The sequence below is a fragment of the Zonotrichia albicollis genome, chromosome 13 (genome assembly GCF_047830755.1).
Source record: "Zonotrichia albicollis isolate bZonAlb1 chromosome 13, bZonAlb1.hap1, whole genome shotgun sequence".
NCBI lineage: Eukaryota > Metazoa > Chordata > Aves > Passeriformes > Passerellidae > Zonotrichia > Zonotrichia albicollis.
The window spans coordinates 13,507,946-13,531,747 of record NC_133831.1 but is presented as its reverse complement, the minus strand read 5'-3'; the positions used below and the strand labels follow the sequence as shown (position 1 = coordinate 13,531,747).

Sequence of the window (23,802 nt, the reverse complement as noted above, 5' to 3'; positions counted from 1 at the left end):
CTGCAGGTGACTTGAGAGCAAAGCCTGTGCTCCCTGGAGGAGAGCCTCAAAAACCTGCACAAATGATTGTGACTTTTACCATATTCCTTATGCACTTTCTACCATTTCTGTGCACCTTGGTGAAGTCCTCTTTAGAATGTGCAGGCTCAGCAAATATTGAGTCTGCAGTAAAAGGCTTGAGGGACAGCAGTGCTGTTGTAGAGCAGGTCTCAGTCTCTGCCAGCTGCTGCAGGTGCTTGGTTGCCAGTGCACAAGGGAGTCTGTGAGAGCAGGTTCAGTGTTTTGACGTGTTCTGTGCTGTCATCGCCTTTTCCTTTGCATGTTCCTCTCTTTTGCCCCATATTTTTGCAAACAGGTTGTTCCACTGTAAGTCACTGACATCAACATTGTTGTAATATTGCTGAGCCTGAATTCTCTTCTTGGGAAGGATTCCTGATAACTTGAAAAGGTGTCTTAATTGTGGGAGAACTTCTGAAATAAATCATGCCTGATGCCTGAAACCCCCACACGATGGCTAAACAACTCAGAATGAGGAGACTCCTCTGTGCAGAGATTTGCCAAGTTGAATTTTACAGCCACTGAGGTGCACAAGCATGAATGCAAAGGACATGTAGTGATGGAGGGAGCACAAAGCTTCTCCTATCAGAGGGAATTCTGATTTAGCTACTGCTGAGAGGAGAGAAAACCAGACATTGTTGTTCCTGGAACATGCTACAAAGTGTTTTTTTCTACAAATTTGTCTGCAATGTTTATATTCAATACAAACCCAGATTGTGCCTTGTAAGCTCACAGTGACAGAGACATTCAGATGCCTGCATTGTAAGTGCAATTGCCTTTTCTTCTGGGAGCCTGCATTAAGTTTGAAGGTTGGCAGAGCCAAAGCACAAAGCTGTGCCCCACTGTTTCTCTGGAAATTACTTCTGTTTCAGGAGGCAAGAGAACTGATGCCTTGGAGTGGCTACCTAAACCAGAGGCTAGACTAATTTCAGAGAATAAAAGAGGGTATTCATTGAAGGCCTTCCATAGGTACACCCTGGGCACTCAAAGCCTCCGAGGGGCTACACCCCAGATGGACAATGGTCACAAGTTTTTCATACAGGTAAAAGTTTGGTCCTTTTACATATCAGGGGTTATTCCTCCAATTACACTTTCAGGTAATGAGGTAATTTACTCCAAGTTTTCCCCCCAATTCACATCTCTTGGGGCCTGAGACAGTAAGGTGTCCTTGAGTTTGAGGCCTAGAGAGGAATTGCTTTGTCTGAATAAAATGGGAGAACAGTAGCTGACAGGTTATGGAGTTTTAGAGTTATACACTAAAGCAGTACAGGATCTAAAAAATATAAAAGCTCAATCCTAAGGCATCAGAGCTATAAACAATTAACTCACCAAATGCAAAGAATTGATGTTCTGGAAGGAAGATGGCCCTGCTGAGGTCAGTACTTATTTTTTCTGTTGGGGACAAAAGATAGAATCTGTTTGCCTGACCAAAGTATCAGTCACTGATTATCTCATCCAAAATTCTCCTTAATTTTAGCAGCAGGAGGTCAATGACAGACATGTTGCAATTGCCAATACATTTTCTCAAGCTGTCCTCCCACATATTTTGTATAATTATAAATAATTCATTTTTATTCATGTTCACGAACGGAATTGAGGTGGAGTAGACAATCAGGTGGACTGTCCTCTGCCAGGTGCCAGATTCTCAGTTTTGTGTTTCAAATGGCCATTCCTTAAGCTTTTCATGGTATTTCAGAGGTCATACTGATTGTGGAGAATAATAAAGCCATTTATAAGAATGCAGTTTGTGTCCACATCTTTCCAAAAGTATGAGACCATAAACAAAGCTATGTCTCTCCAATTTAATTGCTTTTCTGGAAGGGTATTTATTTTAGGCTTCTGTTCTGAACCATTTTGAAGTCTGCATAAAATTAATGACTAAAACTATTCACTCTTCTTGATATCATAGGAATAAGTAAAGTTCTTCACTGGAGTATGCCCTGTGATAAATAATGCCCTGGTAATTATGGGTGGGGATGATGATGGGCGGTGACTGATGATGCCTTGGAAAAGAGCCATGGCACTGTGCATTCAGAAGCTAAGCTATCTAAATCCTTGCAGGCCTCATTTATGCTTTTGGGAATATAGGACAGGTGTGGCAATTACTAAACCTGGATACTTGAGAATTCACCTCTTATTCCCAGGTGTGGGCCATTAATTCTCGCTCAGACTTGTTCAGTTCTAACAAGTCTCTTTTGAACCAGATTTTATATATGCACATATACTCACACAATAAATAGCATTTTCCTTTCAATCAATGTATCTATTTTGTTTTTACTCATCTTTAGCTATGCAGCCCTCATTTTACCTAACATTTTACATACACATGGCAGCAAACCCCCAAAACGATCAGTGGCAGTCTGCAGATCCCTGCCATGGTCTGTAGATACCAGAAGATTTGCAGTTTGCATTGTTTAGTACAATCACTAGAGAAGCTCGGGTAAAACTCAAGCCAAGCCCCAGTGAAATTCACAACAAAGGCTGCACTAATTGTTATTGGATCACTAGACATCAGAGCAAAGCCAGACAACACTCAAACACATTTGAGTAAAATCCTTAAAAAATGTAAAGGAGTGTAGTGTTCATTCTTTTTGTTAGATGATCTTCTTTGGGTTGACACACCTAGAAGCCTTCTCACGGACCAGGCATTCCTCAGGGACATATTTGATATTTTTAAATTCAAATGCTGACAAGAAAGCTTCTAATTCCATATTCTGATATTTCCATAGAAGGTCACAGATACTTCAGCTGCTTCATTCACTCCAAAAGGACTTGTGGCTACTGAACACTAATGTGTATCTGGTCATCTTTAAATACCTCAAATATGTTGGCCATCTCCTAGGCAGTCCTCTGGAATACAGCGAAGAAGGGATGATATATGCTAAATTTTGAAATAACACACATTTTTGTGACAGTATTTTTATGTGCAAAGAATTGTCACAAAGGTAACGAGATGTTCCTCTACTTTCAAATCCCTCAAGAAGCCATGGCTGAAATGGCACACTGCTCAGGTTTAAGTGAATATTCCATTTCTGGTGAAATGGAATATTGGTATTGGAGAACCTGAGCTGGCTTGGATTGAAGAACAAATTCCTGACAGCATGACAGCACAGACTGAGTAAGGGTTCCATTAAAATATAAATTACAATCAACTGAATTTTGTAGCTAGGAAAGAGAAGACTCTGATATGTGACTGCTAAAGAACCCAACCAACTAATCAGAATACCACACAAACAAGAACTGAAACTTGCCAAAGTGGACACACCTTTATCTGTGCAGCTGGCTGATTCTGAAGGTGCTTGCTAACAGTTTCTGATTCAAATTTTACCTTCCTGATAATAGCATGAAACAAAACCACAGCAATTAGGAAATCAAATCTCAGGGCACCACTGTGGCAGACCCTACCTAGATGGAACCAGTTCATTAAGCTCAAAGCACCAAACCTCTCAAAGCTGTAGAGGGAAAGGTAACTGCAGTGGCTGGAGAAGCACAGCATGTAAAGCCTGTAGAAGCGACAGCTTGGGTTTGTTCTAACAGCATCCAAATCATCAATGTATTCGTTTTCTACTATATTATGTATATATCTCATTGATCTATTAGTTTTGTCAGACTCTGTAAGATTTCTGTGTTAGCCTGATTCCTTTAGCTACCACCCAGCAGCCTGCTGAAGTTGTGGGGAACAGCTATTATGGGTTTTTTTGTCCTCCTCCATTTGAGAACCATTGCATTTAGTTTGCACATGTAATTGAGGTCATTGATTTTCACAAACCAGTATAAGTAACTCCAGATATCTAGATAAGCTGGATAACTGCAAATAAAGGGGAGTAGTTCTGGAAGATGCAGAACTAGAAACTGGAAATACTTTGTTACAAGACTTACTAGCTTAGCTGCATAGAGAGAAAACAAAGGCACTCGATTTTTCCTGCAAATGAACTGCAGGCAAAGCGACAATAAAATGGATGTTTGCTATTAGAACAGATTGGTTCCTTTCTTTCCTTACCATTTGCTAGAACAAAAGCACTGTGACTTTCCAAGGCTGCAGTGAGTCAGTGCTAGCATTAGCAGTGTGATACTGAAATAGTGACCACCACTATGCAATCTTTCCTTTCTCCTCACCTAGTCAAAAAGGCTACCTCTGACAAATCACCTCTTAGAGAAGTTTCTGGCATTTAAATTATTAAATCATAGTGAAAAACCCAACTCTGTGCTTAGGAAGTATAAGCTTTTTCAAACCAATAGGCAGAGCTATTCATATTGCTTTTTCTCTTTGTGTTTAAGTTTTTTTTTAATATAGCTAGAATCCAAAGAAAAGAAACTCAGCTATCCTTCTGCTTTCTGAAGCCTTAATAGCCTCAGCTCTGCAAAATTCAGTTTTCTAACAACAGGATTTTGGTCTTGGTACAGGTCAGTCCTGAACAGGAAAAGTAATTATTGTAATACCAAAACGCAGGGCTGGGAAGAGAAGGGAGATTTGCAATAATAAGATTACAGAAAACCTCTATTACAGACTTTGTGTTTCTGGGATATTCCTGAATGAATGCCATCTGCTTGGTGATCAGAAGGAATGTAATCATATTGAATCTTTCCACTAGGTTGACATTACCAAGAAAAGGAGTAGCAGTTACCAAGAAAATGTTTTATTTTGGTATCATTCCATGCATTTACCCTTAAGTACATCTGAGTGCTCCTCACAGCCTGGAATTATTTACCTAAGGGACCTGTTTATTTCCACCTGTAAACTACATTAAAAATATATTTATTCTTATGTCTTCTAAATCACTGGAGAGAAATTAGTAATTTCTTCTCTAGAATTCAAAAGCCTGGCTGTTGGACCAGAGTGAAAATGTACACAGCACATCATGTGTGAAAAGTAAACTTAAAACTGAAACGTGCAAGTCTGAAGTTAAAATAAAAAAATCCAGCAAATGCTTACCCATGAGGGAAACAGAGGCAAATGCTTATGGAAAGAAACATTTTTAATGTGTAGGTTGCAGTCCGGGAGTTTGTAGGGTTTTTATTTTAAGACAAAGAAATAATTGCTTATGAAGACAGAGGAAACAGGGGTGAACAATGGAATCAGACACAACAGAAACTATTCCAAGGGCAACAAAGCAGTTTTCACTCTGAGTAAAAGGCACCAGGGAACCTCTAAATGTTTTTGTGCTAAGGGAACACACTGCATGGGCAGTAAACAGGGACATTTGTCCCTAAGGCTCCTCTCCCTTTGTACCCTCTGCCTCCAGTTCCCAGTGTTTCCATCTCCTCAATGCTCTGAAAGGGAATTGCTGTAGCTTACCTGAAGACACTGAGTATCAGTGTAATTATTTCCCAGGACTAAAGTCATTAAACAATCGTGAGCTGGCTAATGCATGTGAAAGCAAGCCACTGTTCCAGCATTATCTGCACATGTGGGTCAGCAGCTGCTGCAGGAACACACCCAGAACAGAGGGAGAAGGGTCTGTCCCTGCAGGGATCAGGCTGCTTGGGACACCCACCCAGAGCTGCTGCTCCTCTGGCACAGCCTGCACACAATCAGGGAAATTGTATATTCCAGTGCCACTGCCCAGCTGCCCAGAGATCTCTGTGCTTTCTTTTTAGATTGATTCCATGATAGTCTGTTTTAAATCCTGCAAAAACTGAAGCACACTGTGTGATGGTTTCTATAACAGCATATAATGCCAACCCAGCACTGGAGTGCCTTGCATGCAGGGAATTATGTGTGAGCTTTAATGTCTAAAATAGTCAGGCTCTGTGAGACTAAGTGTGTCTGCATTTTATTTTCTTCAGCTATCTTTGATGAGGATTAATGAATGAATGGTCATAAAGAGCTCTAAAATCCCACGAAAGCATACTAAGAGCACACACACTTAACTATTGTGAGCAAAGGATAATGTGTAAATCTTACCTGGAATTTCACTCCAGCTATAGATGGATGAGTCATTGTCACAGAAAATTTAACAGTTTCAATTAAAAAGCAGAAAAACATTAAAGAAATTAAAGCAAATGCTTGATGACTGACAAGGAAAAATATCTTTGTGGTAAATGAGCTGAGTAAAACTGTTTGCCCAGACTAACCCTTGGAATTCTTCTGCAAATATGGTTTATTTTCCACGGGGCTTTACAAAAACTAAACCCCTCCTCAACATCAGCCAGCCATAAAAATGGTAAATATAAATAATTGTATCTACATTACTGAGCTCTGGAACTGTATTTACAAATCTAATTATTCACAAGTCTTTTGCAGACAAAAAACATTTTCAAGCAGGTCTCAGAGTAGCATAGATCCTTGGTTTTTTCTCTACGTTAAAAAAAATCCTACTTTTCCAACAGTATTGTTTTCATTGCCTGCACACTTGAACTTGTTCCAAACTTGCCTACCTTATAAACAGATGATTTTGAGACCTGCCCACTGCAAACACACACACCTGTGTATTGAAGTGTACAATTCCCACTCAGGGAGCTGCAAACACACCTTGCTCCCACACAGCTTGGGTTGTGAGCACATGTGTGGATATATATAGTAAGTATATGCTTGTTTGGGCAGAACAAAAGTGATACAAAACAAAGTGTCTGGAAAATATTAAGGGCAAAAAGAACTTTTCTCCATAAAAAGTGATGTATTTTATAACAACAAACATACCAGTGAAATGGTGCAAAACCTTCCTTTGACATTTAACTCTAAGATCCAGATGTTTCCTAGTCTGCCAGCATTTAGGATTTCTTTTCTAATAGTAAGTTAGAAAAGAAAAATTACCCAGGAATCTATGAAATTTAAAAATTTGCCCTAATTTCTGTTGTCAAGAGAACTGTTGATACTTTTTTGGGACGTCTTCGGCATTCCTTCCCCTTGATCTCACAGCATTCTAAGGAGGCAAACCACACAGCAGCCAGGATCGAGATGGGAATAGTCCTGGGAATTAGCATCCCAGGTGCTAATTAACAGCCTGGGAACAATTAGAAGATGCCAATCAGTACAGAGACACACCGCCATCAACTCCGATGCCCGTGGGGCACTGGCCAACTTCAGCAGAATCACAGAACATTATTCAGAGTTGGAAGAGACCCACAGGGCTCATGGAGCCCAGCCCCTACGCGAGTGGCGCACACGAGGATCGAGCGCAGGGGCTGTGCCAGGTACGCCCAGCACCGCCCGGTCCGGCCCGGGCACACCGGGGCTGCGCTGTGCCTCCCGCCGGGCCGGGCCGGGCTCCCCGCTCTGCCCGTACAGGGACTCGGCGGGGAACGCGCTCTCGGCTTCTCCCCCTCCGGCTGAGGGAGTGCCGGACCCTCCTGGAATACGGGCGGGACCCGCTTCCCACCGGCGCAGGGACGCGCCCGCCTCGCTCCCCGCCAGCCCCCGGGCCGGGCCGGGCGGGGCAGCCTCTGCGCCCGCTCCCCCATCGGAAAGGGGAAGCGGCTCTGGGGGCACAGCCGGCCCGGGGGCACGCGTGGCCCGCGAGCGCTTTCCTTCACCGCGGCTCCAGCAGCGCCGGGAAAAAAACCCTGCGAGCGGCCGTCACACGGCCGGTCTCGCTCAGGCCGTTAACGGGCTGAGGCAGTGACCGGGCTCGCTCAGGCCGTGGCGGTGGCCGTAGCCGGGCTCGCTCAGGCCGGTGCTGGGCTCCCTCATGCCCTGCTAGGCTCGCTCAGGCCGTGGCCAGGCTCCCGATCAGGCCCCTGCTGAGCTCCCCCAGGCCCGTGCTCAGCTCCCTCAGGCCGTGGCCGGACTCCCTCGGGCCGCGGCCGTGGCACCTCAGGCCGTGGCCGGGCTGAGGCAGTGACCCGGCGCGCTCAGGCCGTGGCCGTAGCCGTGCTCCCTCATGCCCTGCTGGGCTCGCTCAGGCTGTGGCCGGGCTCCCCCGGGCCCGTGCTGGGCTCGCTGGGGCCGCGGCCGTGACGGGGCTGGAGCGGAGCCCACGGGTTGCGCACGGCCCCGCCCCGCCCCACAGGAGCCCCTCGGGGCTCGGCCCCGCCCCCGGCGGGCGCTGATTGGCCGCGCGCGGTGCCGATCCCGGGCCGGTTGCATCACCCGGGGCGGGGCCGGCCCGCGCGGTGTCGCAATCGGCGCTGGCCGCACGCGCACGGTACCGAGCGCGGCCCGCCCGGCCCCTCCCGCCGCTCGCGCCGCTCAGGTAAGCGCGGGGGGCGCGTGCGGGGCCGGGGGGCCGCGGCCGCCCCCGCCCGCCGGGCCCCGCTCGGCAGCGCGTGATGCAATCGGCGGGCGGCCCCGGCTCCCTCCCCTCCCCTCCCCCGGTGAAGTCACGGCTTGGCAGCGCCGGGCACCCCCGCGCCCCGCTCGGACGGGGGAGGAGCGGCGCGGCCTCGGCGGGCGGGCGGCCCGGGGAGGGCGGCGGCGGCGCCATGGGCCCGCCGGGGAGGGCCGGGCCGGGCCGGTGCCGGTCCCCGCGGTCGGTCCCGGCCCGGGGCGGGGGGAGCGAGGCTGCGCCGGGGCGGCTCCGGGGGCTCACGGTGCGGCGGGAGCGCGCCGGCCGAGGGGCAGCCGGGGAACGCGGCCCGGTACCGCCCGGGGAGCCTCGGGGCGGACGTGTCGGGCTCCTGGCGAGTTCCTGTAGCTCCGGTTGCGAGTTCGAGCCCGGGGTTTGGCAGGCAGGGAGCTCCGCGCCGGCCTTGGCGCTGACATCCGGCAGGAAGAGCCCCAGCTCCGTGACGGGGCCGTGCCGAGCCGCTTCGGAAAGTAAAAGCACTTAAGCTTTGGCAAAACTTCGGAATCAGGGAATTGGTTTATCGTTAGAAATCACAACTGACGTTTTAATTCCAAAGACAGTGTTCTGATACCTGCCTGCCTCCCAGCTTTTGGGGTTCTGTCATGTTAAAATACATGTTTCTGTGTTCTGTTAAGGATGTCAGAGTGTATTTGTCTTTTAAGATGTGTATTCAAAATGGAGATTCTGAAATAAACGTGAGAAAGTGATGTTGTCAGCTCCAACAAGAAATGGGATTGAGCTGCTTAGTGCCAAAAGCGTTGTGTCCCAGCCTTTAGTAAGTGAGAATTAGCACATCTCCTGCACACCTGCGAGTGTGAGCCGGTGCTCCCATTGCTCTGCAAATTGTGCCTGGAGTGCGGGGTATTGGAATCCGGACTCGGATCCTGTCAGGAAGGATCCTCTCTCTATTCCTAGTGAAGTCTGACAGAAGAGAGGTCCCTATTGCTGTTCAGATTGGGACTGATTTTGCATTTGACAAGACAGCTTTGTGAATTTGAGCAATAGAGTTATTCTGACTAATGATCAGAATCACCACAATCACACCTCAAGAAAGGAGCAGAGAGAAGCACTTTGTATTTTTTAAAAAACAAATACTGATTGATTGAATTGGCAAAACAGTTTTGGGGGTTTTTTTGGCTTTTTTTTTTTTTTTTTTTTTTTTTTTTTGCCAAAGCAAACATTTGGAAGTTTAATGTCTTCATTTTTACTTTTTGTATGTGTGAAAGCCAGTGAGGGCCTTCATTGCTTCACTGGTCCCTGAGGAGTAGTGTGGGACAGTAAGAAACATCTTTGTGCCTGAGAAGGCACCTCTGGAGTTCCCAGCTATTCTGGTGCAGTGGGTGGCCAGCTGGGTTCCTGGGTGGCCACTTGGTGCCCAAGGAGGGAAGCAGGCAGTTCTAACTGGCCACTGGAAGCAGTACCATGTGTTGGGTGGAACCAGCCTAGGGCTGTTGCTGGGCTGAAGCTCTTGAGCAGCTTTATGGGAACAAGATGCTGGGAAATGGGGCTGGCTCCCTGAGGAGCTGTCTCCTGCTGTGCTGGGGCTGTCAGCAGTCTCAGGAAGGCAACCTGTGTGCCGGGGCCTGGGGCAGCTGTGGGTGTGTGCAGGGGCTCTGGGAGCTTTGAGCCCTTTGTGCCTCCCCCAGTGACCATGGCCTTCACCTCAGCCTCCTGAGAGCCCCCTCGGTGTGTCCTGGGCCTGCTGCTGCCTTTAATTCTCCTTGCAGGATGCCCTTAGCACCTGCTGCTACCTGGGACAGCCCTCTGACAGCTGGTGATAGGCACCCAGCCTCCAAATACCAGGGGGAAAAACAAGTTCCCAGCCTCAGCTGGCGCTCTGTAGCTCTGGGATGCAGTTCAGTGCTAGTTTTAGTTTAGTGCTATTTGCTCTGCATATTCTTTGGAGCAGGACAGGAATCCAGGTGTCACCTGACCCAGATAAGAGTTCTGATCATCAGGCCAGATAAGAGCATGTCTCACTCAAGAAACAGCAATTTAATAAAAAACAAATCAGTTCCAGTGGGAAGGAACTGAGGGAGGTCTGTTCTAGCAGGCAGGGCTGGAATTCTTGCTTGAGAGGTGTGACACTGGTTATCTTCTCTGCTTATGTCCATGTGCTGCCCAACTGAAATACTTCATTCATATTAGGTTTAATGGGACAAATAGTTTTCTCCTTGAATCATAGGGAAACTTAATAGAGATAGGAAAGAAGTGTTAAAGCAGTGTGAAATAGTTTGGATAGCATAGAGAGAAGTAGCACATGGAACCTGGTGAAGAAACTTGTTACATGTCAGGTGGGGTTCCTTTGGGGTCAGGAGCCACCCCTTCCTCTGTAGTAGGAGCACAAAAATCAGATTGTGAGGATGGTGTGGGTTACATAACTGGCCTGTCCAGGTGAACTTTGCAAGCACTGAAATGTGTTGAAGCGGAGGGGACAGCAGAGCATTCTGTTGGATTTGGAAAAGGTGTCAAAAATCTATTAGTCAGAGACAACCTAAGAGAACTGCATATCTGTATATGCTTTGAGGGCTGCAGAAATCCTCTGTTGTAAAATAAAGTGCAGACAAGGCCAGCGTGTGCTTTAAGAGGAGCAGGCACTTACACCTCGAGTAAGAATGTCTGTGCAATTACACAGGCACAGCTGCTACAACCGGCCCTGCCGGTCTGTGCTGGGCACAGACACCTCCTCAGCTGGCTGTTCAGTGCAGCTCTGCCTAACTGCTTGTTAGCTCAGCATCTGACACTGAAACATGGCATGCAAAAGCTGCTTTAAGGGTTGCAGTTGGGGAAATGCAAACAGAGGTGTTGGACACTGTGTATTTAGATTCAGCTCCGAAAGGGTTCATGGTCTCATTCTGCCCTGAAATGGGAAAATGAAAAGATTTCTTGATAGGAAGGGTGTGGGTACACTCACACATCTTCACAAGTGGGAAGACCTCTTGGTGACAGAGAATGTTAATTTTGAGTAACATTCAAGCCAAATTTAGTGGGCTATTCCATGAATGTTATTGAACCACACTGTGCAGCTGCATCTCATTGTGGCTCCTTCATCATGGAAGAAAATATGCAGTTGATCTGCACAGTTGAATTTTAACATTTTAATGATAGCCCTTCCAAAAGTAAAACAGCAATACAGACTGCTGAGAAAAACAATCAGGAACAGTACACAGCTGATGAACCTGGGAGTTTAGAAGGACCAGTGATACTCAGGAGGTCACTACAGACCTCTCACACATCCCGTCATTCATCTGCTGTTATGGATGTAAGAGGTGCTCCTGGGCTGGACACTGCCCATCCTGGCAGTCAGCTCTGCAGCTTTTCCCCAGCCCTCTGGAGAATGTGTCACACTGATCAGTGTGGGTCACACTGCATATCTGTTTGACAATGCTGGGCTGCATTGCAGTAGGATTGTTTAGTGCCACTTAAATGTTTTCAACATGACAATCCACACTGATTTGACTGATCACTGGGTATTTTTCACTGGAGCCATAGGTAGGTGTTTCAGGAGCTTAGGACCATCCTGTTGTCCTTCCCCTCTTCTCTCCCAGCCATATAGGAAGTGATCCTGTGAGATGAGAAGAGAAGGGGACCCGCTGTTAGCCTTGCCAGGGCCTTGGCCCTGCAGCTGTGGTGGAATCCTCCTTGTGCCACCAGTAGGGCCAGGAGCAGGCTGATCTCAGCAGCGGGAGCACATCAGTCAGGTGAGGATGTCTTGCTCATCAGGAGGTTTGTGTGCTGGACAGGAGAGGGGACAGTGACCGGTGCACCAACCACACAGGTGACCTTATTTGTGGATGAGTCAGCTGTGCTTGCTGTCTTTTAATGGGTGACAGTCCTCTGTTGTGGAGTTGTGACCTACACTGCCATCAGCCTGTGCTCCTGTCCCACCCTGATTCATACTGTTACAGGCTCAGCACACTGCTTGTGGTAGAATGTCACCCAGACACAGCCTTTGCAATTCCATAGATTTATTTTTCCACTCAGTACCAGTAGGCCTTATGACAGCCATCAGTTTGAACACCATCTTCAAAACAAGTGCTGTAAGGTGGTTGACAAAAGGTGGACAGGCTGAGCACCCTTGCTCCAGAGACCAGAGATGAGGGAGGAATTTGTCTGCGGATACACCCAGAGATGTGGTCCGAAGGGGACAAGGATCAAATACCCCTGTTGGTCAAGAGTCAGGCTGTTAATAGGTTTAAGCCACAGAAGGAAAACTCCAGTCTGAAGACTAAGAAAATTGTATAACTGGAGGAAAAGTTAGACAGTGGAACATGTTGCCAAGACAGAGGTTGTGAAACTGGAGATATTTGAGGCTAGGCTAGACACCCATCCATCAGGGATGGCTTTGGAATAACTGAGTGAAGCCAGTGAACAATTCAAACAGCTTGACTAGATGACCCAGTAATAGTCCCATCCAATCCAAATATGTTGGAGACTTCAGAAATGTAGTTGGCAGCTTGTCCACCTCCAGCACAGTTACGGTGTGTTATGCCAGATGTACCATCAGTGCTTTATGCTAAAGCCAGCGATGTATAAGATTGTAGCTGAAGCCAGCATCTTTAATAGCTTTTTTTCTCCCCTGCTAGGTTCACCTTGCTCTTAATCCATGTGAAGATCTGTTGGAAACACCTTCTAGAAACGCAAGAGTTTTCAGTCTCCTGATAAATTCTGCAGTGTCCAAGAACAGCCTGCCCAAATGAGCAAGACACCCCAACAGAACCCCGGCACAGATGCAAGCGGAGTAAGTGTGATCCACACTCAAGCACACTCCAGTGGTCTGCAGCAGGTTCCCCAGCTGGTGCCAGTCAGTCCTGGGGGTGGAGGCAAAGCTGTGCCCCCGAGCAAGCAGGGAAAGAAAAGTTCCTTTGTGGACAGAAACAGCGATGAGTATCGGCAGCGCAGAGAGAGGAACAACATGGCGGTGAAAAAGAGCCGCTTAAAAAGCAAGCAGAAAGCACAGGACACACTGCAAAGGGTCAACCAGCTCAAAGAAGAAAATGAACGTTTAGAGGCAAAAATTAAACTCCTGACCAAGGAGCTGAGCGTACTGAAAGACTTGTTCCTTGAGCATGCCCACAATTTTGCAGATAACGTGCAGCCTGTTGGCACTGAGAGCACCACAACAAACCCAGAAAACAGTGGACAGTAGAAACCTGTGACTTTGTCAAACAAACTCTTGAGCTGCAGCTTGTCTGCAGTGCCTGTGCAGTAACCCAGCAAAAACTGTACCTTTAGCCATTGTTTTGTGGATTTTCTTCTTTTAGATTTAACACTGAAGATTTGTAACAATTAAACCAGAAACTGGTTAACTGTTTGTTTTAAATATTTTTCTCCTCAAAGATTTAATTAGATCTGAACTCCTAGCTAACTAGGAATGTAATATTTAGGAGATAACATTTTCACAGGAATATTCACTTACCATTTTAGACTTTGCATAATGGGAGGAATCCAGCAGGATGGCTCACTGTAGTATCAGAAACTTGTGATTGAATAGAACATTTTTTAAATACCTGTTAGAGTGTTTTAGGCCTTTGATTTCTCCTTTACATATTACAAACTGCAAAGGCTATGGAGAATTTTTGCTTTTTACTTTAAATCTGTAGAATTTAAGTCCTATGAAGCACCATGTAGGTCCCTCCTGCCCAGTTATAATTAATGGGGAGGTTGTAGTAATAGTGAGCTGGGATGCTTACCAATGTTCACCAGAAAAATAACAATATGCTCTGATGATATGTACAGGCACTTGGCCTCCAAATGGCACGTGAAGCATCACAAGAGACAAAGCAGCACACTGACAATAAAAGCCTTTTATTGAAGCTTGAATTTCATATTGCTCACATAGTGACTGGGGCCTTATGAGAACAAGAGCTTTTTTCCAAAAAATTTCAAAGTGCTACCAAAAACCTGTGCCCTGCAAAACGGCATTCCTGCTGGGAAGGAGGTATTGGGGAGAACAAGAAGTGCAGCTTGGCTTAGCAGTGGAAGGGGCAGGACAGCAGGTGTTGAACTGGGATGCATGGATCACTGCTGGCTGACATTACAGGAATTAACAGTGATTTTAGAAATAAATGGCCCTAGTAACTGATTCAGTGAGATTTCTACAGCCATCATAGATCTGTGCGAAGGAGTATCTGTAGCCTTGTTTTATTTCCATAGAAGTTTTCCTGTAGCAACTTTTTTTATTGCTACTGCTTAGTCTTTGCCATGATCCATACTGCAGTGCTATGTGCTATACTGAGGATTTAAACAAAGTAAAGCAGGAACTTTGATGTAACTTTAATTTATTTTAATTTTTAAATATTTCATTGATGGTATGGTTATTTTACATTTAACCTGTGTGTCTGTCTTGTAGATTACTACACTGTCTTAATTTCCCTCTTACACTACCTTTGTCCATAGATTGTTTTGGAGGATGCTTGTTTGCTCTGTATCTGCACTTAGGAAAAAACTTGGATGTTATCTCTATGAAGGTACTGTTAGAGAATGAAACCTTGAGAAGTTCTTTTTTGAATTTAAACTTTTAATACATGTGGAAAACTTTGATGGATTGTTTTGGATTATGTTAGACTTTTTACAGATATGTTTTTTCATTCTAACTGCACCTGAAGTTGGTAGGGTTGAAATACCAGGAGCTAATAAAAATGTTTTGCTTGTAGTGGCCTCATTTTTCCCATCCCTTTTCTGTCTCCTTCAAGTGCAGAGTTGCCCAAGTCACACAGCTGTCTTGGAGATATCAGTGCAATAGTCTCTGTTCCCCTCTTTCACTCAGGTTTCTGCTCCATAGAAGCCATCAGAAACTCAATACAGTTTTGTCCAAATGTCTGATTTAACAAAAAAGGCAAAAAAATTAATTTAAGACTGAAAATTTTTAGATGGGGGTGGGGAGAGAAGCAGAACACCAAAAATTCCAAGGGAAAAGATGACCTGAAGGATCTCCTTTGTTATTGCATGTCCCTGGTGGAAAGGCCAGCGCTGATCTCTGCCCTGGATGTCTGACCTGCAGTGGGGCTGTCTGTCCCCATTGTCCTGAAGTTGGTTTGCTAGGCCATGTAGGGCCCTCCTCTGCAGTCTGCAGAGGGGCTACAAATCCTGGCTGTTTGTGATTTTGGTGGAAATGATTTCTTGGATCTCTCCTGAGTGAGGGTGATCCTCTTTCCAAAGCTCTCACAGGTGACTTCACCTGTTGCTCCCGACAGCTCTGATCCCATTTCCTTCATGTTTAAAACCAAACCACTGAGTTATAAAAGTAATTTGTTTGGAAAATGAAATTTTGGTTCATCAGTGCATTGTTTTTTTTTTTTACTGATGCTGTGGTTTAAGCCCAAGTGGAAAATAAACCCCACGCAGCCACTCCTGTCCCCCAAGTGATGGCCAAAGTGTTTGGAGCCTGACAGGGACAGGGTGACCAGAGCACAGGGACAGGGCCAGGAGTGACCAGAGCATAGGGCCAGGGCCAGGAGTGACCAAACACAGGGACAGGGCCAGGAGTGACCAAACACAGGGACAGGGACAGGGCCAGGAGCGACAGGAACGGTGGTGCAGCCTCCACACGGCACCTTGGCCTTGCCTCTGCTGGGCACACACAGGGACAGCCCCTGGCCTTGGGGACAGCCCCAGCACGGGGCCTTGGGGACAGTGGGACAGCCACCCTGCCCTTGGGGACAGCAGGACAAGGAACTCTGGCCTTGGGGACAGCAGGACAGCGATCCCTGGCCTTGGCTGACCCTGGAACAAGGATCCCTGGCCTCGACTGGCACCGGGACAATGATCCTTGTCCTTGGCTGGCAGCAGGACAAGGCCCAGAGGAGCACTGGCTCTGCGCAGTGCTCACTGGTGATTGGAACCAATCCATGGTTTAAACGTGCCCCAGTGAGAGGCTGCAGGAAAGGGCTCAGGCCTCTTCCAAGCCCTCCTTGCCAAAGCAGCTCCTGGGCTGTTTCCCCCAGGGTGACGCAGCCCAGGCTGTGTGGCAGCACAGTACCTCCATCTCACCCTCTGCTGCAGGGCACACAAAATTTCACTGTGGACCTATAAAAGTTAAGATTTTCTTTTTGACTCATCATTCTTAACTCCAGTCTGTGGCAGAATCCAGTGCCTGTCAGTGCACAAGGAGTTACAGCACATTTCACCAGGAAAGCTGATTCCCATGTTCTCAGTGTCCGCCAAGGGAAGGAAGGGGGTCTGCTCCAGCCCCCAGAGCACTCCTTGAACAATTTACATGTATCATTTCAGAAGTGCTCAGACGTTTCTAAACACACAAATTTGCTCGGCATAAGACACATTCTGTTACTTTGGTGCCAACTCTATTCAAATCTGTTTGTGCCAAGGGGAAAAGGCATTTGGGAAAACATGACAGAATATAAAATATCTTCATGTAGTCAAAAAGAAAAATTGCCATAACCTGTACTTTCACCCCATTAATACACTTAAAATTATTAAACACCACTTTTCAAAACAAGGTTTATTCCCCCTCCCCTCCCCAATTTAGGAAAAAAGGTCTAATTCACTTTTTGCTTAAGTGGATAAAAATGATCATAATTACAGAACAGCCTTCTGGAATGAAGGAAGAAATTGACATTCGCCAAGTTCGTGGGCCTGATGATGAAGGGCACTGGGGGAAAATGAAAATGGTGCCGCATCCCGAGCAGAGCCCGAGCAGACCCGAGCAGACCCGAGCAGAACTCGAGCAGACTCGAGCAGAACCCGAGCAGAGCCCAAACAGACCCAAGCAGAGCCCGAGCAGACCCGAGCAGAACTCGAGCAGAGCCCGAGCAGAGCCCAGACCCGAGCAGAGCCCAAACAGACCCGAGCAGAACTCGAGCAGAGCCCGAGCAGACCCGAGCAGACCCGAGCAGAGCCCGAACAGAGCCCGAGCAGAGCCCGAGCATCCCCGCTGGAGCAGGGCGGGCGCTGCCCGGCGGCTCCGAGCGGCCGCGCCCAGGGCAGAACCGGCTCTGCCTCCTCCCTGCCCGACCTGTTCTGCGGCCCGGCCCCGTTCCTGCTCCTGCCAGCGCCCGGCACAGCCCGGGGAGGCCTCCCAATGCTCCGGGTGATGGCTCGGATGAAACAGCTCCAAAGCTTTCCTCCTTTCCTAATCTGTGAATTAGGAATCTGTGAAGCAGCAGCAGGGTTCAGTGCCCACAGCAGCGAGCCACCATCATCATCATCATCCCCTGGCACGTTCAGAGCTTGCCAGGGTGTTGGGATCTCTCACTGCTCAGAGTGACCCCAAGAAAAGTTGGAAAGTCTCTTTCCCCAGCCCGGTGCTTGAAGAAGCAGTCAGGGCTCTTCATTTCTCGGTCTCAAGGTTGTTTATTGTTCCTTATCTATAAAATTCTTTCTCCTGCCCTGCCCAGGTCCATCCAGCAGGACAGTTCCAGGCACTCTGCCTGCCCCCAGGGCACTGTTATGGCTTTATACTAAAAACTACGTGTGCAATGTTTACAATTACTTCCCAATACCTATCACCTGTGTTAGACAGTGAGCTTCTACTCTAAACCAATCTGTAAGTGCCACCATCACAGCAGGAGATGGAGGCCAAGAAGAAGAAGAAGGAGAAAGGCTGGACACACCCAGTTCCCTCCATCTTGCCCCCTGAACCCCCATACCAAAAACCCCAAAAACGACTTTTCCACCCTGTGATAACTTCACTGTTATTCTACCTAAACTGTTGTGGCTTGCTGATCTTCATCTAAGGCTGGTAATTTGCTCCATGGGTCACAATCAAACCCACAGGTGTTCTGGGCTCTGTGCCAGGGTCTCTGAGCCCCTGGCAGGGTCCTGGCCGTGCTGGACAGCCAGAGGGATGCTCTGGGTTCCCACACCACAGCACAACTCTTGGCTGTGGAGGGAATGGGGCTGGGGCCACAATCACTGTTTTGCACTGAAAAAACCTGAGTTTTGGGGCAGATGAGTTCAGAGCAATGCCAGTACAGTCTCTGTGTTCTCATATCTGCAATGCTACCAAGCAAAGCCTGATGTCCTTGTGCAGCTAACAGAATTCAGACGTGGAACATTCCAGTCACCACAGCAGGGACACCAATGCAGCAGCACATACAAGCTCCTCATCTCACAACCTCCCTGCCTGAAAAAAATGTCTCCACAGTGAAGAAGTCAAGTGCAGCAATTCCTGCACTGGCCTCTAACAAACCAGTGTCAAGAAACCTCTAAAAAAATGTAAATAGGCTTATTTATTAATTGAGTGACATGAATGAAGTCCTCTGGATTGTTTCACGTTTCTTTGGTCTCCCACGTGAAGTTTCCTCCATAGCAATGATCACCAGGCTGTTTGGGAATAAAGGGCAGTTCTTGTCACACAGACCAACCTGCTCAGCAAAAGGAGCTCTCCTGGAGCAATGTCTATGAGGGTTCTTGAGGAAATGATTGCAGACCTAAATCCAGTGCTGGGGGTCAGGCAGCAAGGCAGCGGCAGTGGTTCCTGACACCAGCCAAGCCCCCAGGTGACACAGGAGCTCCCAGTCCATCCCATCACCTGTGGGTCAGTGCCTGTGTGAGCCCCAGAGCTGAGCTGCCCACACCCAGGTGCTGAGGGACCAGACACAGCAAGGCCCTGATGCTCTGCTGTGGCTTCAGCTCCTCCTGGCACAGCAGAGGGACGTTCTGAAGTGGCTTTGCAGTCAAACTGCAACAGAGTCTGAATATTGAACAGGAGTTTTGATGTGTATGTAGAGTGAGAAAGATTATTTTTATGTAGTTACCAGCACCTAGTGCTATTTTATGATGCAAGAAATCTAGTTATTATCCTGCAAGCTGATGAATACCTACAGTAAAGGAAAGCTTCTCTTGGTAATTTAAATCTTGCATGAGTGGAAAATAACTTTGTGACTAGTATCAATATGTTTGTAAGGTATCCAAATAAGACTGACATTATTTCATTCTGAAATGTCTAACACTGAACAGTTAAAAATAACTCTATCATGCTGCACAGCATATGCTGCTGAATATTCCCTTCTTTCAACTTTGAAGGGTCATGAACACCACAGCAATCTGTGTTTTTAAGGAACAAACAGATGAACAAATCTAATGAAGACAGGGATGTATTTGAAGGATCAGTAGAGCCACTGTCCAGAGCAGAGATCTCTGGCTAGGGTAGGGTCAAAGTTTGCAGATACAAATTGGCAGTAGGGTCAGATAAAGAAGCAGGAACTGGAGCAGAAAAGTAAAATAACCACGAAGCTGTGAACACAAATGATGCCAAGGTGAATTTTAATAAAAATTTGTTTCTGCTTAGTACATGGATACAGGTCCATAAGAAAAATGTAATTATGTCCACAGAGAACAACTGATTTTTATTTCTGTTTTTCACAGTACTTGTGATGAAGTTTAAAAAAGGACTTAAGAGTGTTACAATTGCTCATAGCTTTCAGATAATCCATTTGGTAGACTCCCAATCATCAAAATTCAGATTTAATTGCAAGATACATCTGAGTTGAGATGTGACAGAAGTATAAGCCCCACTGACAAGGCAGCAGGGTTATTTGGCTGCTGCTTGGTCATGTAAAGTGCTGATTTTCTTGCTATTAACAATTGGATGCATTTCATTTTCTGTGCTGCAGCATTAAATCAGAACGATGACTGATTAGTTGAGGCAATAAGCACCACCCTGAAGTTTACTGCTTTTGGCTGGAGAGGGTGCCAAATGATTTGGCACTGCCCTGGCCCTCTGCCATGAAAGCCTCAATCTCCTGCACGGTCCGTGGGACGCAGGTGAGCAGCTCCATGCCCGTGGCTGTCACCACGATGTCGTCCTCGATGCGCACCTGCACGGGAGCACACGGTCACCAGGGGGGCACAGATGGCACGGGGAGCACCCAGGCAGCAGGGAGGGCACAGGGTGCTGCTGCAAGCAGGCAGAGCATCCCACTGCAAGCAGGAATAGTCACCACCAGCACCCTGGGGCTCTGCAGGTGACACTGGCAAGGGGGGTTATTTACAGACGTGAACGAGACATTGACCGTGCCTCGAGCTGTTTCATTTTTCAGCATCAGTCTCTTTACATGATTATGACAATGGGAAGATGCCAGCAGGCTAGAAAACTTAATGTTACAACTCACTTTATAAGCTTCTTGACTAATTACGCAAAAGCATATTGACAGTAGTTCTATCCAATCACTATAAGCACACATACTTTTGGTTAAAACAATGCTTGCTTATTTTGAATACAATACTTACTTGTAAGCTTTAACCCACAGAGCTCCATTATTAAGCTTTAACCTTCCTAATATCTTGCTAGATAAATTTTCTGTAGCTTAGAAAGCTATTCAGACAAGCATTAATACACAGACCATTGTTCTATTTGCTTTTGCTTTTTCTACAGTTTCAATAATTTTTCTGCTGACCAATCTCATGGCTGCTGCTCAGCTCTACTCACAGTTCTGCTGTGTCTAAGGCCTGCATCTTGCAGCTTTCCCAAAACCCTCTAATTTTGTGGGTTCCCACAGCAGGCTCCATTTCCCCTTGGGCCACTGGTCCCTGCCACCCTCCTGGGGTCACACAGCCTTGGGGTGACCCCAGGGTGGTTGTGGCCCTCAGGTGCCTCTGCTGCAGTGGGTACATCAAGGACAGTCTGAGCAAGGAGCTGCAGCAGTGAGCTCATGCTCTGTCATCCATGGGGCCAGGAAATCTCAACCCCCTGACAGCAGGAGCAGTAAAAAGAACATTCTTCCCTGGATTTACCTCCAACCTCCTTAGCACATGCCTTGCTAGGGACAGTGCCTCCTGATGCCCACAGTGTCTGCTCTCAAAGCTCTCCTGTTTCTGAGCTGAAATTCAGGTAGCTTTTCTTTGCCTTTTTTTGCACTTAAAACTTCTACTTTTTTTTTTTGCACTTAAAACTTCATTCTATGGGGGCAGTAAATCTCAACCCCCTGAAAGCAGGAGCAGTAAAAAAGAACATTCTTCCCTAGATTTACCTCCAACCTTCTTAGCTTGCCAGGGACATGGCTTGCTAGGGACAGTGCCTCCTGATGCCCAGTGTCTGCTCTCAAAGCTCTCCTGTTTCTGAGCTGAAATTCAGGTAGCTTCACTTTGCACTTAAAATTTTTCTCTAAACTCAATAAACTTTCAAAGTGAAACTCTGAACATTAAATAGCTTGTGGCTGATATTCCACACATTGAATTTTGAGTTGATGAGAAAGTCCTAAGCAGATCAGACATTTCTTTTAAAATACAATTACTAAATTTCAAATCCTGGAAGGAAAAAGCAGATCCTCTCAGTTTTTCAACTCTTGCTATTAAAATGAAAAGTGTGCTCCATTTCTATTTGTCTCTAATCTCTTCTTACCAGTAAATGTGCCTACACAGTCATTCCCATTATCTTATCAGAAAAATGTTGCTAAGTTGCTAAGCTGCAATAAAAGCAATTTTAGTAAGGTGCAAATCCAAAAGAACACAAACCCTGGGTACTCCCACCTTACAATTGCTTTAATTGTTTCTGACCTCTTGACATTTTCAACTAAAAATAAAGCTGGTTAACATTTGTACTTCTGATTGCAAAATAATCCATTTGTTCAAACAGAATGAGTCATCCAGTCCTTATTAAACTGTTTAATGATGTCTTTGCCAGATTATTTCTTTTACTTGGTATCAAGTTAAGTGTATTATAAAGCAGAATTAAATAAACAAACTCCATTGAGTTGACACATTTGTTTTGGACAGCTGTGAATTGGAAAGCTGTGAGGCTCTGTATGCTCAGTGCCTTGCTGCAGAGCAGATCAGCAACTCATGCAATGACTCTGCACTTGAACAGAATTTATCAGGATGGGCTTCTTGATTCCCTGCTTCAAATCTGACTGCTGAGCAAAACACAAGCCAGGCATTCAGCAGGAGGGCCCCACTGCATTCAAAGGCAAATCCTGCCATGTGCCTGTCCTCCCTGGGTGGGTCAGTCCCTGCCAAAATCCTGATGGTACCAGGCAAGCCCTGCAGGAGTGCCAGCACCCAGGGACAGACCTGGGAAGGTGGCAAAAGCCAAAGCGTCACATTGGCAAGCTCAGTCAGGATAAATGGAGCTGGACACAGCGATGATGTGGAAAGTAAAAATGTCAGTGCAAAAGTGAGTCTGAGAGCAGGGGGAAGGCCAGACAAAGCTAGAACTGAAATTCCCCAGCTACAGTGACATATCAGCCACAATTCAGCCTCTTGATCAGTAATTAGCAAAAAACCAAGAAAAGTGCTTTGTGCTTTCCAGTTTAGTGCTTCATGACTTCACAATACCTCTGCACTCTTTGGGAGGATGGACTGACTTAAAGCAGAGCAGATGAAAGCCAGACTACAGTGGGGAAGAACAGCTGAGGCAAGGTGTCTGTCCACTGTTCTCTCTCTAGGCCACAAGAGAAAATCAGGGTGGGGAAGGAGCTGGGAAATAGAAAAGAGTCATGGAAGGACCAGGGAAAGGAAGGTCCAGTGAGGTGAGACAGGTCTGAAAAATAATGGACAAAGAGCTGGCACTGGCTAAGGAGCCCAGGGAGGGAGATCCTGGTGGAGGTGAGAAGTGAGACATCCTGAAAGCACACAGGGGCTGCAGCTGCCAAAGGCAGGAACTGAGGGCGACCAGATGGAGGAGGATGAGGGCCATGCCCTGTGACTCCTTGTATAGGAGGAACATTGTTGGGAGGTCACACAACTCTTAGGAGATCACACAATTGTTAGGAGATCACACAATCTGTGTCACAGCCCAGCTGTGATCTGCTGTGAGAAGTGGGAGAGCCAGGACTATCCCATCAGCCTGCTCAGCATCAGCACCTCCAAATGGGCTTTGGGATGTGGATGGAGACACACAGAACCACTGGGCCCTGGGACCACCCACACCTCCCTAGGAACATGCCCCTTCTTTCCCCAGAATCCAATCCTTCCTCTGCTGGACGAATCTCACCTGAAAGGGATGCTTGCCACAGGAGAGAAGTCAGATTTCCCATTTTCAGTGCATAATTTTTCCTTTGTCCAAAAGCAACATGAGTGCAGAGGAACAGGCTCTCAGGGGGAAGGAAATGGTTTCATTTGCTCCTTTCCTTCACACCCTCCAAGCTTCACCCTGAGTTTAAACTCAGCAGCAGCAAGAAGCAGCTTCAGAGGACCTGCAAAACCTTCCCCACAGGAGAGCCTGTCATTTGGTCTTGTCTTCTGGCCAAATGGACAAAAGATGCTGGATCTCTCTGGCAAGGCTGACTGGTTTGGGGCTGCCTTTCCCAGAGGGGGACAGTGGTTATGAAACTTGCTCTCAGAGCTGTCCCTGTTTGCAGGCTCTTTGTTCATTAGTACTGCTTGTTTCAGGGCTACACAGTGGTTTGGAGTTGGGCACTGAAGTGTGAGGCTCACTGCACACCCAGCTTTCAGGCTGCTCTGCAAAATCCTAGGGCAGGCTTCACTTTCTTAGTGTGAAATGGCAGACTTCAAAAAACCACTCATGTAAAGATGCAGCGGCCAGGAATGCCAGGACTGCCCCAAAAATGCCTTTTTCTTATCAAGGGTAGTGGTGGCATGATCTATCCAGCTAGACCTG

The 23,802-nt window shown here is 46.9% G+C and overlaps 2 protein-coding genes across 4 annotated transcripts in view; one reads left to right on the top strand and one right to left on the bottom strand.

The window, feature by feature from the left end:
• Window positions 1-8,054: 8,054 nt before the first annotated feature.
• CEBPG (CCAAT enhancer binding protein gamma) lies at window positions 8,055-14,937 on the top strand. Of its 2 annotated transcripts, XM_074551076.1 has the most exons (3): window positions 8,065-8,189; window positions 11,831-11,983; window positions 12,869-14,937. In XM_074551076.1, exon 3 carries the CDS (start codon window positions 12,979-12,981, stop codon window positions 13,429-13,431), a length of 453 nt encoding a protein of 150 aa, XP_074407177.1. In that variant the 5' UTR covers window positions 8,065-8,189; window positions 11,831-11,983; window positions 12,869-12,978; the 3' UTR covers window positions 13,432-14,937. The 2 variants fall into 2 exon arrangements, with proteins under 2 accessions (XP_074407176.1, XP_074407177.1); XM_074551075.1 differs by lacking the exon at window positions 11,831-11,983 and having other exon boundaries at window positions 8,055-8,189.
• Window positions 14,938-19,491: 4,554 nt separating this feature from the next.
• The window catches only part of PEPD (peptidase D), a 203,238-nt gene continuing 198,927 nt past the window's right edge, over window positions 19,492-23,802 (bottom strand). For both annotated transcript variants that reach the window (XM_074551066.1, XM_074551065.1), the window contains one exon: window positions 19,492-20,062. In XM_074551066.1, coding sequence (XP_074407167.1) covers window positions 19,913-20,062 — 150 coding nt within the window. In that variant the 3' untranslated portion in view covers window positions 19,492-19,912. The remainder of the gene's footprint in view (window positions 20,063-23,802) is intronic.